Source organism: Ornithorhynchus anatinus, chromosome X1 (assembly GCF_004115215.2).
Source record: "Ornithorhynchus anatinus isolate Pmale09 chromosome X1, mOrnAna1.pri.v4, whole genome shotgun sequence".
In the NCBI taxonomy this organism is placed as follows: domain Eukaryota; kingdom Metazoa; phylum Chordata; class Mammalia; order Monotremata; family Ornithorhynchidae; genus Ornithorhynchus; species Ornithorhynchus anatinus.
The window spans coordinates 29,103,191-29,120,241 of NC_041749.1; the positions used below are offsets into that span (position 1 = coordinate 29,103,191).

The following is a 17,051-nucleotide window of genomic DNA, read 5'->3' on the forward strand; positions in this document are numbered from 1 at the left end:
ACACTCTTTTCACCTGCTTAAAGGACTCCTTTGGGCAAAAACAGAAAGTCAGGATTTTGGACTTGGTTTGAAAGACTGCAATTTCCCAAGCAGCAGAGAGGAAATCTACTTTCTTCCCCAATCTCGAAGATATCTAAGGACTTGCCGACCAGTCAGGCAAACTGTGTGTACCAAACCCTGTAATCATGCTTCAAATTCACCATTTCTCACAGGGATTCAGGGCTGCTCATCTCCAGCCTCAAGAATCAGGTATTTTATGCCTGTCTAGCCCGAGATGTAAACTTCTTAGGAGTGGAGAATGGAGGGCCCCATTAAGTCCACTGTTCCCACTGAGGCCTGGATAGAGAAGCAGCGTGGCTCAGTGGAAAGAGCACGGGCTTGGGAGTCAGAGGTCATGTGTTCGAATCCCAGCTCTGCCGCTTGTCAGCTGTGTGACTGTGGGCAAGTCACTTAACTTCTCTAGGCCTCAGTTACCTCATCTGGAAAATGGGGATTAGGCCTCATGTGGGACAACCTGATTGCCCTGTATCTACCCCAGCACTTAGAACAGTGCTCTGCACATAGTAAGCGCTTAACAAATACTAACATTATTATAGTTGTAGAGAGCAGAGGAGGGAGGAGTGTATGAACTCATGGCCTTAGTCACCTGGCTCTTCTATTGGTAACAGACTTGAAATGGGCTGTTTGGTGGACTGCAGAATGGGCATCCAGGCTCACCGAACATCACGGTACTGGATTAGAACTTCCCTCGTATTCATTTTCGCCCGCCCAAGAGATCATCTCTGAGTTCCCAGGAAATCTGCCTCCTTCCCTCAGTCCCTATTCCCACAGCTGGACAAGAGGTGGGGTCCCTCCCAAATTCCCAATCCTTGAAACAGACCAGCAGCTAGGCTGGAATTCCAGCCTCAGCAGGTATCCTCAGACCAACCAGATCTGGGAGTTCCAGGTCAAAGCAGTGCCAGTTGTCTAGCCATCCACGGGAGGCAGGCTCTGGGCAGAGAGCTCAATTTGACCAACTACTGCCAGTGGCCCAGGGACCACCCAGCCAAACCTCAGCCCTCACACCCACAGGGCCACCCGAACAAAAGGCAGCCTTTCACAGAACCGGGAAGCGAACCAGTCCAGAACTCACTCGGCAGCAGTACACAAATCACACGTCGACATTCTCGGGATCGATCAGACATCAGAACAAACAGAACACGCAGCACCCACCAGCATCTGAAAATGTTTTTCCTATTAGCTGACCAAGAAAGTGGTGGGGAGAGATCTGTTTGGTTTTTAAAGAGGAGAAAAGGAAACAATACACACTGCCAGATCCAGATCAGAAGCAAAAACATTTTTCAACCATAGCAGCCTGGAACAGCTGCCTTCCTCTTTCTAATGAGATGAGGCGAGGCCCAGCGATTCAAGAGCGGAGAACCGCCCTGTGGCAGAGGGATTCTGTGAAAAGCCCTTTGTTGGTATTCTAAATCCCCGTCTGCCCTCCTCGGTCCTCTGGTGACTGGCACCTCAAAATGCCTAGAGAGAGACAGACAAGCTGATGTCCAACAACAACGAAGCTGTAATCCGAGGGTTTTTTCCTGAGACAATGGGAGTCATTCACAGTGAGAAATCGTGCAGAGGTTCTGAGAGTGCGCTACGGGGAGATGGAAGCTCTTCCCCGAACTCCCAGAGTCCGGCGCACTTCTGTCCTGCGATGGCTTGCAGGCTTAAGTTTAGCGGACAGACCCCCTGCTGGAATGCTTCTTAGGATGGCAGGGAGTCAGCTACATTCAAAGGGTCAAATTCTGTCCTGGGGGTCCAGAATCGGCATTGAGTGCATTGTTTGGAAGCAAGGTCTGCCTGAAGGTCTTCATTTCCAGCAGGTCATGGTCTGGACGTCTTCCTCCAAGGGATGCCATTTTAGCTTGCCAGGATATAGGAGGTATAAGTGTGCTCCTCACCCACACACCAACACACACAGAAGGACATCACATAGTTGGATCAGGAATTGAAAACACACATTAAAAATCACTGTTGGACCTACCCACGCCGCTACGCAGTTAGTATCGACCAGGGTGGCCCCGTGGGTTCACCCTTAGGGCTCCAGTTCAAGTTCTAGCCATTGACGATATATACTTTGGGTTTCTCCTCAGGCAAAGGAATAGGCATTTCCATATTGTCCACCAGGATGCCTTTGTCTTCCAGTTTGATCACAATGGGTTCTGGGTCCGGAGGAGGGGTTGGGTCGGTGTGCGTGTGGGGCAGATTGGACCAGCTGATACTGAGGTCTTTGAAAGCGTGGAGTAGGAAGACCCCAAGGATGATGGTGACAAAGCCAGATATGGTGCCCACGACGTTCATCGCAGTCATGGTGGTCCACTCCTTGAAGAGTATGATGGAGGAGGTGATGACCATGGTAGTGAAGAACACATAGTAAATGGGGAACACCAAGGAGGTGTTGAAGACGTCCAAGGCCCGGTTGAGGAAATTAACCTGAGTGCTGAGGGAAGCTGCCAAGATGAGGACGAGGATATAGCTGAGGGGATGCTGTAGAACAGGCTGGTGCTGGAAGAAACCCTTGATGGCAATCCCCAAGCCTTTGACGGCAGACACGGAAAAGGCCCCGATCCCAGAGCAGATGATGATGTAAATGAGGATGTTCTTTTGGCCGTAGCGGGGGGCGATAAAAAAGATGAGGATGAGGCAGGTCACCAGGTTGAGAACCGCAAAGACGATGTAGCCTTGAGAAGGGGAGAAAGCACACAAAAAAGGACCTGAGTACCAATTTGATTGGATCTGGTGAAAATGCACAGAGCCCACTATTAGGCAAGAAACTATAAGCAGGAAGAAATCTTTCCGGCATCTTTGCCAGCAAGTGGCAGCCCTCAAGGAGATTTTGGGTGGCCCACCTTCTGCAGGGACACACCTCAGAGAATGAAAATTCTCCCTTCTTCCGATCTATACTATATGATGCCGCAAGGATCATCTTCCTGAAGCGTCGCTCGGCACCTATCTCTCTGCTCCTTAAAGCTCTCCGATGGCTTGTGTCCCTCCAAAGCGGGCAAAATCTCCTCACAATTAGCTCCCAGGCTCTCCGCCACAAACTCACTCCACCTTTCTGCCACTTGTCTGCTGTGAGACCTCGGACAAGTTCCTTAACATCTGTATGCCTCATTTACCTCATCTATAAAGTGGGGATTGAGAATGTGAACCCTATTTGGGTCAGGAACTGTGTCCATCCTGATAATCTTGCATCTAACCCAGCACTCAGTACAGTGCCTGGCACTTAAGTAAGGGCTTAACAAGTGCCACAATGAATTAAATATGCTCTCTTCACCCACAACTTCCCAAACTGCTCTCTTTGTTCCTCCCAAGCTAACCTTCTAATTGAACCTCGTTTGATTCTCCAGCCTCTATCCACTTTCCCATATCTTACAACTCCCTCCCCACGTCAGACAGAGAGATATTAAAGCCCTCTTGAAAACTCATCTGCTTCAACGCTCCTTGTCTAATTTCCATCTCCCCAAAACATGTAAACCCATTAAGCGTTCTAAGCACTTGTGTATTTACTTATAAGTTAGTATATCCTCAGCACTCTTCTTAACCAACCTCAGCATTCCTGAACATATGTTTATTTAGTTAGGCATTCAATTATTTTTATTACTCTGTTGGTAAATACTTTTATGTCTGCCCTCCTCCATTCAAATATAAACTCCTTGTGGGCAAGGAATGTATCTCACTTTTCCACTTCCCAAGCACTTGTACTACTACTATCACCATCATGACCGTCCCTACTACCTCAGAATTTTGACTGTAGTTTCCTTGACCAGTGGATGTCCCTCTCCCATTATATCTCAGTTTCTATTCCAAAGTTGACTACTTGTAGCGTGGAACAATTTCCTGGTTACCATTTCCTTAGCATTTTATCAATCTCAAGGCCCAGCTCCTCCAGCATCCTTTCCCCAGTTATCTCCTGGCATACTCCAACCACCCTGCAAGATTCTAATAACGTATGTGTCTGTGCACATCTATCTTGCCTTCCTTGTTAAGTTGAAAGCAGAGTTGGGCAGGGGGCAGATAGAGTATCTACTCTCTACTGGCCTCCCAAGCATCTGAAGCCCGTGAAAAAGTGTTCAATGAACATCCCAGGCTCTCCCAGTTCCGGAGGTCCTCACCTGTGTCCTTCAGCTTGGAAACCATTTCATCTAGGGTTGTGACCATCTCCTCCTCAGGGGCATGGATCACCATCACGGTGCTGCCTGCCACGCAGATGGCACAGCCCAGCTTCCCCAGCAGATTGAGTCCCTCACCCAGGAAATAGGAGGACAGGATGGCACTGTAGAGGGGGAAAGCAGGTCAGTGCATATGAACCTCTCCTGAGGGTCTGTCCAGGACATGGGAGCTCTAGAGGCAAAATTGAGCTGTAGTGGGAAAAATTTGCCAGACGAGACCTCTCTAGATAGAGGCTGTTTGGGGCCATGAATACAGCTTTTGTTGGACAAATCCCCTCCTCACCTAGCTGGGCTGTAACTCATGCTGGGTGATGACAATGAGCAGGGCCAACCTCAGAGAAGAGCCTACCAGGGCGAGCCCTGGGCAGTGATGGGTGGAAAGAGTAGTTATGTACTTGAGTAACCAGCACCTCATCATTTAGCTCTCAGCCACCCCTTTATGACAGAGGCTGTCTTAAGTCCTGCTCTCTGAGACCCAGGGCTGTTTGAAATCCCATCGGGAGGCGTAGGAAGTCAAAAGCACCATATTGGTCTGTGAGGCAGGAAAGATTTAAGAGTGGAACTTCCATACTGGAAATATCCTCTTCCCCTGCCTCCCCATGCCCCAGGAAGTATCAGGCCTTGCATAACCCTAACCCCTCAATCAGCTCCACTTCCCTGACCTGGGAGAGCTCCTAAAAGTAATTATTGCTTTCTTCTTAGTTCAACTGAAAATATCCATGGAGGAGGGAGGCCTGGTGGATTTTTCTGTCCATTTATAAAGCTTCATTAAAGCCATGGGAACATTTCCTAGTTGACTTTCTGGATAGCACACTCTAGCTAAATCAGCTTCACAACTTATGGGTGGAGGCACCTATCTTTTTATAGAGTTTAGTATAGTATTATGGGAGAGGAAGAAAGACTCTAGTGACACAAAATGCCGGCCAAGTGAGCGGGAAGCCTTATGCCAAAGAAGCATTTCCAAATGGGCATATCCTCAAATTTGCATGCCAAAAGAAGCAACACATGAAGCCTGGGGCAAGGAGAACATCATCTCTGGCCCTCCCCAATGACTGGACCCAGTAAGCAGCTGAGAAGAACAGTGTGCTGTTTTATGGTGGGGAGCAGGGAACCAGGTTTGTCTCTGCTGAGCATGGTATTTTCAGCCCTGCTCAGAGAGTACAATTGCAATCACAAAAGCATGGCAGAAGAGAGACATTAATAACCTTATGAGCACACTTAGGGCTCCCAGGGGAGTGACGACCGTCGCGGGAGCAAACGCATAGGCACCAAAGTTTGCAGCTTCTCCTGCAGCCACTGAGGAGAAAAAGAAAAGTTAATGCTGTTCCTGGTGTTTTGACTAGGATTTTCTGTATCACTCAGGAGAACCCCTACCACCCAGCAGGAAGGGTTTAAAGTAAAATAAAATTTCTGTTACACTGCCACTGCTGATGATGAAAGGGTGTGGCACAGAGGTTGCGAAGGGAGGCGGGCATGGGAGGCTGCCAAGGGGAGGGCTCCGATTGTCCCCACAGATTTCTGGGCTGGTCTGATTGATGTGCCCTGGAAGCAGGACAAGGAACTGGGGACACAGCCCAGGGCCTTGGGAGGAGCAAAGTGGGAGAGTTCCAAAGAGACAGCAGACAGCAGAGGCTGGGGGTGGGGGTTGGTGGAACAGTTCCTCCCTGGCCCGAGCCTATCTGGACACCCCCAGCCAGCCATAAAGCCCATTGCCACTACCCCTGCCCCTGCCTCCCAGAAGCATCCATTCCAGATCCTTCCTTTTTACTGGAGCTGAGTTCTGGCCTAATCTGGCTTGATTTCAGCACCACCATCAGGCCAAAGTCCACATACCTTTTGGAGGACCTCTGGAATCTAGGATGCATGGCATATTCATTCAGTGGTATTTATTGAGCACTTACTGTGTGCAGAGCACTGTATTAAGCGCTGGGGAGAGTACAACAATTAACAGACACATGCCCTGCCCATAACGAACTTACTGTCTAAAGGGTATTAATACCCCTTTTGCAGTTGAGGGAACTGAAGCACAGACTTCTGCACACAGGTGGCTTTTACCACTGGGTCAGTGAAGCCTCTGTCCCTACCCCTGAAGAGCCCCCAATCCCTAACTGACCCTTAACCAGTTCACCTTGAGAGTGGGGCAGGGACCTACTTCCCATCTGCCACAAGTCACCCCCAGCGTGGGCATTCACCCACTGAACAGTATTTGCTTGTGCCAAAGGCAGTGGTAACTCCATGGCTCACTCTTAAAAAAGCCCCTGGCACCACTTCTTCTGGCTTGACCATTCCTTTTCACCTTGGAGCGCTGGATGGAGGGGCCCATTCCACCACCACTGTTGCTGTCTGTTCCCTGGCCAGCACAGTTCGGGTCCTACACCCATGAGGCCTGATGGGAATGGGGGCACCCCCCCTCTGTCTGAGTTGCAATTGCCCCAGAACAGTTGCTTTCACTTCTTTTTATTTCCAGGGACTCCAACGTCCAGTTTTCAAATCCCAAAGATGAGACAAGAGCCTAGGTAGCTGCACAGTTAGGATCTCACTGTCAGGAGAACTATATTGCACAATGAAAGATAATGAGATGATCGATCAGTCCATCAATCAATGCTTTTGTTTGAGTACTTACTATGTGCAGAGCACTGTAGTAAGCGCCCGGGATAGTACAGTACTCCAGAATGAGCAGACACATTCCCAGCCCTTAACAAGCTTACAGCCTAGAGACATATATGTGTATATGCTCTATATTATTTTATCTAGTTGCTAGTGAAGATGTCTGGTGAGTGTTCTTGGAATTTAGGGTGCTGAATTTCCTCTTCTTACCAGGAAATAGTGTACTTGCCTAGTGTTTAGAGGCTGGGTCATTTTCCAATCAGACCATATAGAAAATCAATCTGCATAATGAAAGCTGGGATTAAATCGATTTCAAACAGACAGTACTGCTTTCTATATACAACCTTAAAGATCTAGTTCAGAAGTCTGAATAGGTGGGCAGGGAGTAGGGAAGATGGGGTTGTTCTGAAGATTGTACTATGGATGATTGTTCCATGGGCAAGGCAGGTCCAATATATTGCCTGTTATTCGAAAGGATGACTGCTGAGCGGTCACCCAGCCACAAGGTCCTTGTAAGTAGCTTTCAGGTCTGCACTTCCCCCTGGTCCTGGCCCTACGAGAAGTAACAACCTCCCTATTATTTGCAGTAAGACATCAGAATCAATCAAATCAATCATATTTACTGAGCACTTACTATGTTCAGAGCATTATAATAAGCGCTTGGGAGAGTACAATGTAACAGATATATCCCTGCCCACAAGAGGGGAAATAGGGAAAAACTTCCTTGCTCAATACAATGCAAGTTCTAAATTCTGTCTCTCCCAAAGCGGCCACTGAACTGTGAACTTATACTGGGCCCCACAGGATGGGAAAATAGACTAAGTAAGGTCATCTCTAGACCGTAAGCTAATTGTGGGCAGGGAACATGTCTACCAACTCTGTTGCACTGTACTCTCCCCTAAGCACTTAGTACAGTGCTCTGGATGCAGTAAGTGCTTAATAAATCCTTTGATTAAAGACACAGTGAGGCAGAGAGTCGCCCAATGTGGTGTGGCAGCAGACAGCTGGAAGATACCTGCAGGAGCCCCAGACCATTCTGGGGCTGTGTTCCTAGAGCAGAGGCTTTGGGAAGATCAGGAGGATAAGAGGGAGATTCTAAAACCATAGCAGTTTTTTGGTGACTTGGTTTGGCTCAAAAAATTGATACAAATAGCCCTGGTAGTACCTCCAGTGATTCTCCCAAGCCAGCCAGTCAGTCAATTGTATTTATTGAGTGCTTATTGTGTACAGAGCACTGTACTAAGCATTTAGGAGAGTACAATTTAACAATAAACATACACATTCCCTGCCCACAGTGATCTTATGGTCTAGAGGGGGAGACAGACATTAATATAAATAAATAAGCCTTATTCTCTCACCAGACCAATCCGAGCCAGAGGCAACGGAGTGGTACTTCCTCCTCTTTCCTTTCCCTGCCTTCCTGTGGATGGCTCAGTGGTAAGGGAAAGTGCAGGGAGGAGGAAAGTGGTGGCACAGCTGCTGGGTGCTGTGGCAGGGTCCTGAAAGCAACTGCTGCTGCAAACCTTCCCAGTCTTCTCAAACAATAGGTCTCTATAGAAAAACTGAAAAACACTCCAGTGCTTGGAACCCACCTGAGTCTAATTTCCTCTGGCTTGTAAATCCAGATACTTGCGGTTGTGGGGACTATAGTCTCCAACTAGATAAAGATGCTGATCGAAAACTAATTCCTGGGGCTGCATACAATCCCACTGAGCTAAATCTGCCATACAAATAGGGGGAAATCCAGCTCATTTTGATTGGACAAATCGGGGTTGAATTTGACCCCCAACAATGGTCAGCAACTAAGACGTGCATGTGAGTCTCTACTTACTAGTGAGGAGTCCAGCCCACCACATGCTGTCCTTGAGGTAGCCGTATCCTCCATCGACTAGGAAAGGAGAGGGGAGAAAGATTAGGTTGATCCAAAGTCCACAATGGCAGCTACTAGGAAGGCTGGCATGGAACATCTAGGGAGAAAGCTAAATGTAGCATGGAAAGAGGACAGCAGCTTGTCCAAAACAAGGAACCACTTGGAAAGGCTGGTGTCCAGTGTGGGTGGACTGGAAAGGCAATCTTGAAAAAATATAGACTATGCAGCCCCGCTGGAGAGATTTTAACTCTAAAGATGGACGAGCATTGGAATAAAGAGCCTGGGACTTGTCGAGATTGTTTATCAAGATCATGAAAACCAAGAAGAAGAAAATGTTTCCATGATTCCAGACCAAATCCCCTGCGCAGTCCCAGTCTTTATGGCCTCAGATTACTGGAGGAGTTGGGAGTCGAGGCAACCAGTTCTTGGAGATCCACTATCATTCCCACTGAGAGAAGTCCCTGAGGCCAGAGTGTCAAGTTGTAGCTCCACACATCTCTCAAAGTCAAAGGGAAGTTCCCAGAAAAACCCGCATTTTTGTGTCTGCCCACCAGCCATTCCATACACCATCGTCAAATGGTTCACCAAGACTAGCTCACTCACCAACCCAAAGTAGTGTTGGCCCCTAGCCCCCAGTACAGTATTTCTAAGGTGGAGGATTAACAATAAAAAGCTGAGACCTCTGGCAGTGGTAGCCAATGAGGCTGGGGATGGGAAAGTCCAAATGGCTACTCCCATGTAAGCATGCCCAGGCCCACAATCCCAGTGTTTTACATCTCACAACACTCAGACTTCTAAAGATGATATTATTAGACTTCAGAGTCAAAGGTTTTACCTCTCTTCCTCTACGAGGAAGGCCAGTTCTCTAGCTGCAAGAAGCAAAATAGTTTAGTGGACAGAATAAAGGACTGGGAAACAGGAGACCAGGGTTCTAATCCTAACTTTGCTGTACCTCCGTTTATTTATCTGTAAAATGGAGATTAAATATGTGTCTTCCCTCTCCCTTTGACATATGGGACACAGACTCTGCCTGATCTGATTGTACTATATCTATTATTATTATTATCATTACCCAAACACCCCAGTCTGGAGAGAATCAGGCTCAACGCCTGACATTTTCTGTTGCCCTCCCCACTCCGTCCTCCACTTTAGCAAAGCCCCCTACCTGCCCTGGTGGCCCCCTTAGCCACCAGTCGCAAGAGCCCTTTCTTCTTGAGGATGACACTGCTGCCAATAAGGAAGCTGGAGAAGACAGCCAATCCCAGTCCAATGAAAAAGCCATAATTCCTTTTGGCCTTCTCCTGCCAGCTGCTCGAGGTGGCATTGTCGGAGGCTTCTAGACCCAGCTCCCCGATGATCTGGCACAGGACCTGCTGGGAGGAGCAGTGCAAGGTGAGCAGGGAACCTGCAGGGAAGTACAGAAAGGAGATAAAGGGAGAGTGAATTACTTTACATAACCTAGGACAAGACAAGTGCTCCCGTCTTTTTCTGCTTTCTTGGCCTCTGATCTTTAGTTCTCCGATCGCTCATGGATGCAATGCACCTTCGACCTGCCGGTCTCAGCTCTCTTGGCAGGTAAATTGGCAAGACGCTGAGCATTTTCTTGAGGCGGTTGGTTGACTGCAGGCTCTTGGGTCCGATCTCAGGTATCCCTCTGCCCCTTTCCCTGAGTTCTGAAGCGGGAAAACAAATCTGAGCTCTAAAGAAACCTCAAGTCATTTTCTTACAAGAAAGCATTCATTTTCAACTTAGAAGAGAGACCCTTCAATGATGAGGTTGCATTGATTGAAACTCAGCTTTAAAATTAGCTGATGGCTGCTTAGGAATTAAGAAAAAAAAACACATACAAAACACCTTGCTATAGAGGAAAGCCTGCATAAAGGGGCAAAGACCCAGTTCATTCATTTGCAATAACAATCTGCAAGTTGTAGTAGTACTAGGGAACCCATTATTGGGCAGGGATTGTCTCTGTTGCCGAATTGTACATTCCAAGTGCTTAGTACAGTGCTCTGCACATAGTAAGCTCTCAGTAAATACTATTGAATGAATAATAGTAGCAGCAGCAACAGTAGTAATAGCAACTGTAGTGATAATATTTACTAGGTGCTTACTGTGTGCAAAGCAGTTGTACTTATCTCCGTGAAAGAGTAGGCAGGCAGGAATTAGACATGGACCGTGTAGCTGAAGGGGTTTACAACTTCTGGTGGCTTTGTTTTCAGAGTGGAGTCGGCTGGGTTGAAGCAGCTGGCATCCCTCCCAGGTACAAGGGTAGCAGATGCGATTTCAAGCTGGTTAGGAGCCCCTGAGGATCAGGGCTCCTAAATTGGTTGGACTTTAATCCATCCAACTATCAAACTCCAATCACCATCCAGAGTGGGCAACAAGCTTCATTTTAACACTGGCTATATACAGAGGGATCTGTCTTCCAGGCCTCATTCCCGGACCTTGGTCGCTTTTATAAAAAATGAGGATGGGATGGCATTTATCCACCTCACTTCTCTCAGGTAAGTCTCCACCATACTTAACAGTGTATCAGGAGAGGTACTGAGGTGGTGAAAGATGACACTTCCCTCATTACCTAAAGGGAACCACTTAGGTGGGGGCTCTTCCGAGAAGGAAGATTTGAAGGAGTAGCAGCTCCTCAGTTTCTGGCCCAACATGGCTCCCCTCACAGCTCCATCACCTCCTCTCCATCTCTATGGCTCTTAGCAAGAAAGATCCTGGACCTCTTCCCAAAGGTACCAAAGTACCAGAACAGCTCTGAGACTGAACCTCTGCAAGCCTAGAACTGCTCTCAGGCCAGGTCTTAGGCTCATTGAGACAAATAACTTGCTAGTATTGATCTGGCCTTAGAGTCACTTACATTCCCTAAACTGTCAGCTCCCTATGGGCAGGGATCCTGCTTACCAACTCTACTGTATGGTAGTTTTGTGCTCAACACCCAGTAAGCACTCAATAAATACCATTGAGAATCCTGACAAATTCATTTTGTCTGCTCTCCAACTCTGGTCACCAGACCTACAGCCCCAGAGAATTCAGTGTATTTGTCTTAAGGGTCAAGAAGTATTTCTCTCTCAAGTTGCAAAGAGGGACCTGAGGGACCTTAAACAACAGTCATAACATTTAGTGAAGAGAAATGAGACAAGATGCATCAGAGAGAAAGATAGTAAGGTTTTTTTTTCCATGGGAGCAGGTAAGCCTGCAGTGAGTTAGGATTCCACAAATTCTGCAGGGTCGTGTCACACACCCACTACAAAGCTACACGCTCTGTGAATTTTCCCTCAAATACTACTTCTACTGAGTTAAATGAAAACGAAAGCTAAAGTCATTGTCCAAAACGTATTGTCCTATATTCCCTACCCCTAAAGACTGGTCTGGTTATGGTCCAGTTTTGGGAACGAGGGTCTGGATTAGACTCCAGTGTAGGTCTGGGGAGATGTTGGGCTCTCAGTCTGAATTGGACCCAGACTTACCTTCCCTATAAACGCCGCAGCCTCACATCAGAGGATGAGGCTGGGTTAGACCTTCAGAGTTAAGTCGGATCTTTGAGGTAAAGTTCACTGGGAAATTTGTCTCAAGGTAGGAGGAACCTCACAGCAGAGTTGGGAGATATGGCAAGTGTGAAGCTTGCTAAAAATCCACAGTTCTGACATTCCTTTAAGTATTTGTAATTTAAGGGCAGGGAATATACTTACCTCCCTTTGGACTCTCCCAAGCACTAAGTATAGTGCTCAACACACAGTAAGTGCTCAATACCCACCATTGTTTGAATGATTGATAAGTTCTACTACAACTCCTAAGGAATTATTCCATAGCATTTGTGAGCTGTATGTGTGCACCTCTGAGTAACATCAGAGAGCATCATCAAGGAACATTTATATTATATTGAATGTTCACCCCACTGTCCTTGAGTAAAGACTTGGCATGAACAGGAACCAGGGCATTTCCTTGTTAAAACACAAGGTTGGCTCCATTCAGTGTGGTGCTCAAAAGACCAGTGCGGTTGGGACTGGATCTTGTTTGCCAATTTTTTGGCATCGTGTTTTACTGACCCTCCGTACTACCCACATTCCCCTTTCTCGAAGTAGACTGCCTATTCCTCCCAGGCTGCTGGGAACTTGTGTGGTTTGCTGAAGGACAGAGGCAGAGGCTCAGGGAGTCAGATTGTCATACAAACCCAGGTCCAGGGGTGGGTGCTTGGGCTTCAGTTTTGCTGAGGGGAAGGAATTCAGGATGATGAGTCATGACACTGACCTGAGTGAACGGAACCTTTCCTCCAAATGTCTCATAATGGAAGTGCAACTCCTAAGTCTCCTTCTCTGTAGTGACAGAGGATTTACATTCTTTTTAAATTAAAACCCTTTTAAAAAACACGCACTAAAGCTAGTAATGGTAATTACATTTGTTGAGAGCCCACTGAGGGCATTGTTCTGTGCTAAAATAATAATAATAATGTCGGTATTTGTTAAGCGCAGAGCACTGCAGAGCACTGTTCTAAGCGCTGGGGGAGATACAAGGTAATTAGGTCATCCCACGTGAGGCTCACAGTTAATCCCCATTTTACAGATGAGGTCACTGAGGCACAGAGAAGTTAAATGACTTGCCCACAGTCACACAGCTGACAAGTGGCAGAGCCGGGAGTCGAACCCATGACTCTGACTCCGAAGCCCAGGCTCTTTCCACTGAGCCACGCTGCTTCCCCACAAGCCAGAAGAGAAGCCTGCCAGGAAGAAAATCTAACTATCTACCTGATTTCCAAGCCGCATCAGATTGGTTCTGCCTTGCTCACTCTTATATCACCAGCTCACCCTTCCTAGGCAGTTTACATCTGAGTCACCCCATCTCAGTCTTCCAGAAAGGCACCAAGGGAGGGGATTAAGAGAAATTTAGGTAAACAAATCCAGCAGCAAACTGACCACTCTTGGAACATTCATACACCATCTTTACCTAGCCAGATTTCTTACAAAACAAAAAAGTCTCACGTAGACCCCAGTTCCTGTGGTCACCTTTTGACTGGATGCGATCGAGTAGGAATGTGGGCGTTTTGTCCACCGAGCTGCCGTTCCTTTACAAGTGATTGTAAAAGTCCAGTCTAACAGGTTAGCATGGTTTCTTCACATGGAAAAAAAAAGACACAAAACTAAAATCCTGATTAGTATTAGTCTCCTGTCCCCTAGATAATAATTCCTTGAATTGACATAGGACAATTGAGACAAACTCCTCAAATGTATCGAGAGAAGGAGGCATGTGTTGTGGAAAAGTGCAGGACCGGAAGCGGGAAGACCTGTGTTAAATCTGAGTTCTGCCATCATCCTGCTGTGTGACTGTGGGCAAGTCGCTTAACCTCTCTGAACCCATTTCCTCATCTGCAAATCTGGGGGAATAATACCCTGTCTTACAGAGATGTTGTGAGAGCAAAAATGAAATAAGTATTCTAAGAGAGCTTTGGGGAAAAGAGTGATGTACATACCCAAGGTATTATTATTATGGATGGCATCATAAGGTTGTGAGAACTGAACTTATTTCAGGTCGCGGGGGGAGAAGAGAGTAGGATAGAAAGAGGGAGAGAAAGGGAGGGAAAGGGAGGGAAAAAGGAAAAGAAAAAGGGAGAGAAAGGGAGGGGAAAAGGGAGAGAAAAAGGGAGGGAGAGGGAGGGAAAGAGGGAGAGAAAGGGAGGGAGAAAGGGAGGGAGCGAAAGGGAGAGAGCGAAAGGGAGAGAGCGAAAGGGAGAGAGCGAAAGGGAGAGAGCGAAAGGGAGAGAAAGAGTGACAGAGAGAGAGATAAAGGAAGGGCAGGTGTGGAGCGTTTGCTTTAAATATCCGTTTCCAAGCCCGGGGGGTGGGCGGTAAACTGTGACCTAGAGAAATGTAGAGTCCTTTCCCAAGATACGGATGACTCCAACTTCGGATCCCTTCTCTTCCCCTCGGTTCCTTCCAGTCCCCCTAAGATGCTCTCGGGTCTCCCGGTCCCGCCCCTTCTCCAGGGGAGCGCAACGTCCCGTCCCCCCAAATAAGATCCCTAGAGAGGAGAAGAGACACCCTCCCTCCCTCCCCCCGCCCTCCAGAGCAAGAAAGAAGGTGGAAGGGGGCAACGGTGCCTAACGGCCTTAGGCCTTGAGCCCGAGCGCTTGTGCCAGCCGGTCCCTTCCCCGGGAGGAAGGGGTCGGTCCTGCGCCCTCCCCACCGTTCCCACCGTTTTCCCCACCGTTTTCCCCACCGTTTTTCCCACCGTTGTGACAGCTGCCGTTGCTCCCCGACGGCTCCATGGGGCGGCTGGGGCTCCGACGGCCAAGGCGGGACGGGGCGGGGTTGGAAGGGTCCTGGGTCCGCCCGGGGAGGATGACGCCGCCTCCTCCTCTCCTGGGGAAACCCAACTTTCTTGGCCGAGTGACGATCCCTCGGTCTTCTCGTCCCCCGGCTTCAGAAAGAAGCCATTAGGACCGTCCTCGGGCCACTGATGGTTAAGAACGAACGGTCGCCGCTCGACCCCGGACTTGTCTTTTAAAATGAAATCCGCTATTGTCTACGAAAAGCGTCACTGGGTCGCTCCTCGGGCCTCTTGGGTTGCGAGCCGATCAATCACATCCATTGATCGATGAATAATAATGGTGGTATTTGTTAAGGGCTTACTATGTGCGGAGCGCTGGGGTAGATACAGGGTGATCAGGTTGTCCCAGATGAGGCTCACAGTTAATCCCCATTTTACGGATGAGGTCACTGAGGCACCGAGAAGTGAAGTGACTTGCCCACAGTCACAGAGCTGACAAGTGGCGGAGGCGGGATTCGAACCCACGACCTGCCTCCCAAGCCCGGGCTCTTTCCACCGAGCCACGCTGCTTCGCAGGAGAGGAAGAAGCAGCGTGCCCACGAAAGAGGGAGACCTGAGTCCTAGTCCCGGTTTTGGCAGGCTTTGGGAAAGTCACAACTATCCTATGCTTCAATTTTCTCACCTGTCAAATGGGGATTGATAATAATGATGGGATCTGTTAAGCGCTCACTATGTAACAAGCACTGTTCAAAGCGCTGGGGCAGATCCAAGGTAATCAGGTTGTCCCCTGCGGGGTTTACAGTCTTAATCTCCATTTTACAGATGAGGGAACTGTGGCACAGAGAAGTTAAGCGATTCGCCCCAGGTCACACGGCAGACAAGTGGCGGAGTCGTGATTAGAATCCATGACCTCTGACTCCCAAGCCCGTGCTCTTTCCACTAAGCCACAGTGCTTCCCCTAAATAGGGGATAATAAAGACGGGCCCATTGTGGGGACTTTGCCCAGTCTATTCATATTATATCTGTATTAGCGTTTAGTATAGTTTGCGACACATAATAAGCACGTAGCACATTATTATTAACAACAACAATAATAAATTCAGCAAGGCGGTCTGGGCCAGTTCAATTAAATCATCAAGGACCTCTTCGACTCCCCGGACAATTCGGCTTTGCCACTCACTGTTGATGCTAGGAATCGCCCCAAAGCAGAGAGCAGAACGAAGCGGACCGCAGATTACAGTCCCTCTCGCCGGACAGTGTGAGGAAACCTGGAAACTTTTCCCGGGGAGAGTTGGCTTCGGAGCTGGCATCCGAGATGTGCGGAGAGCAGGGCAGCGAAGGTGGGCCGGGGTCTCAGAGAACAGATGAAGGGCCAGTGAGCTTCCAGGCCTGTTCCTGCCCTAGAGCCGTTTTAATGTTTCTCGCTCAATCAACCGCGCTTCCCCGTAGAAACGGTTAAAAAAACCGTGTTCCATCCCTTGGATTGGTGGCCCAGCTAGGCCACGCACGCAACTGTCCCCATTAGGGCCCTATATAGTCCTTTCCTTTCTTTCCCCCGTTCACCCCTCGTGTCCTTTTCTCCGGTTGGCAACAGTACCCCTGTCAGCATAGACTTTAGCACTGCGCTTAGTACAGTGCTCCGCACACAGTAAGCGCTCAATAATTTCGCTTGAATAAGTGTTTCCCCAGCGAACAACAGACTTGATTGCTTGTCTAAACCCAGCTCTCGTAACCCCAAGCAGGAGACTGCAGCTTTAGAGACGACAGATTAGCTCCAAAGAATGTTTCCTAGCCCTATCACTCCAGCGGCTATTTAATAAATCGCAGCTCTTTCACGATGGGATCTGGGGAGGCAGGCAAAGAAACCAGCCTGAAAAAAAGGGCATAGCCAGGAGGGATCTTGGAATACCACTTTGATCGTTGGATTAAAAGGTGAGAACAATGGAAGTGATAAGATGAGTGAATGGGGACCTAACCACCTGCTTTAAATCAGCCTATTGTTGAACCACCTTTTTTAAATCACCCTATTGTCTTGAGAGGGAACAAATGGGCTCCTGTTGCTCAGCTGATCATCAGAAGTGTGTCTTGGGTAG

At 48.2% G+C, this 17,051-nt stretch overlaps 1 protein-coding gene across 3 annotated transcripts; it reads right to left on the minus strand.

Moving 5' to 3' along the window:
* Window positions 1-1,213: 1,213 nt before the first annotated feature.
* Window positions 1,214-16,391, minus strand: NIPAL4 (NIPA like domain containing 4). Of its 3 annotated transcripts, XM_039910342.1 has the most exons (7): window positions 16,139-16,216; window positions 14,920-15,050; window positions 9,857-10,096; window positions 8,653-8,709; window positions 5,420-5,510; window positions 4,158-4,318; window positions 1,214-2,723 (listed from the first exon to the last, which is right to left on the minus strand). In XM_039910342.1, exons 2-7 carry the CDS (start codon window positions 14,954-14,956, stop codon window positions 2,098-2,100), a joined length of 1,212 nt encoding a protein of 403 aa, XP_039766276.1. In that variant the 5' UTR covers window positions 14,957-15,050; window positions 16,139-16,216; the 3' UTR covers window positions 1,214-2,097. The 3 variants fall into 3 exon arrangements, with proteins under 3 accessions (XP_039766276.1, XP_039766277.1, XP_007653485.2); XM_039910343.1 differs by lacking the exon at window positions 16,139-16,216 and having other exon boundaries at window positions 14,920-15,334; XM_007655295.4 differs by lacking the exon at window positions 14,920-15,050 and having other exon boundaries at window positions 1,216-2,723; window positions 16,139-16,391.
* Window positions 16,392-17,051: the final 660 nt, after the last annotated feature.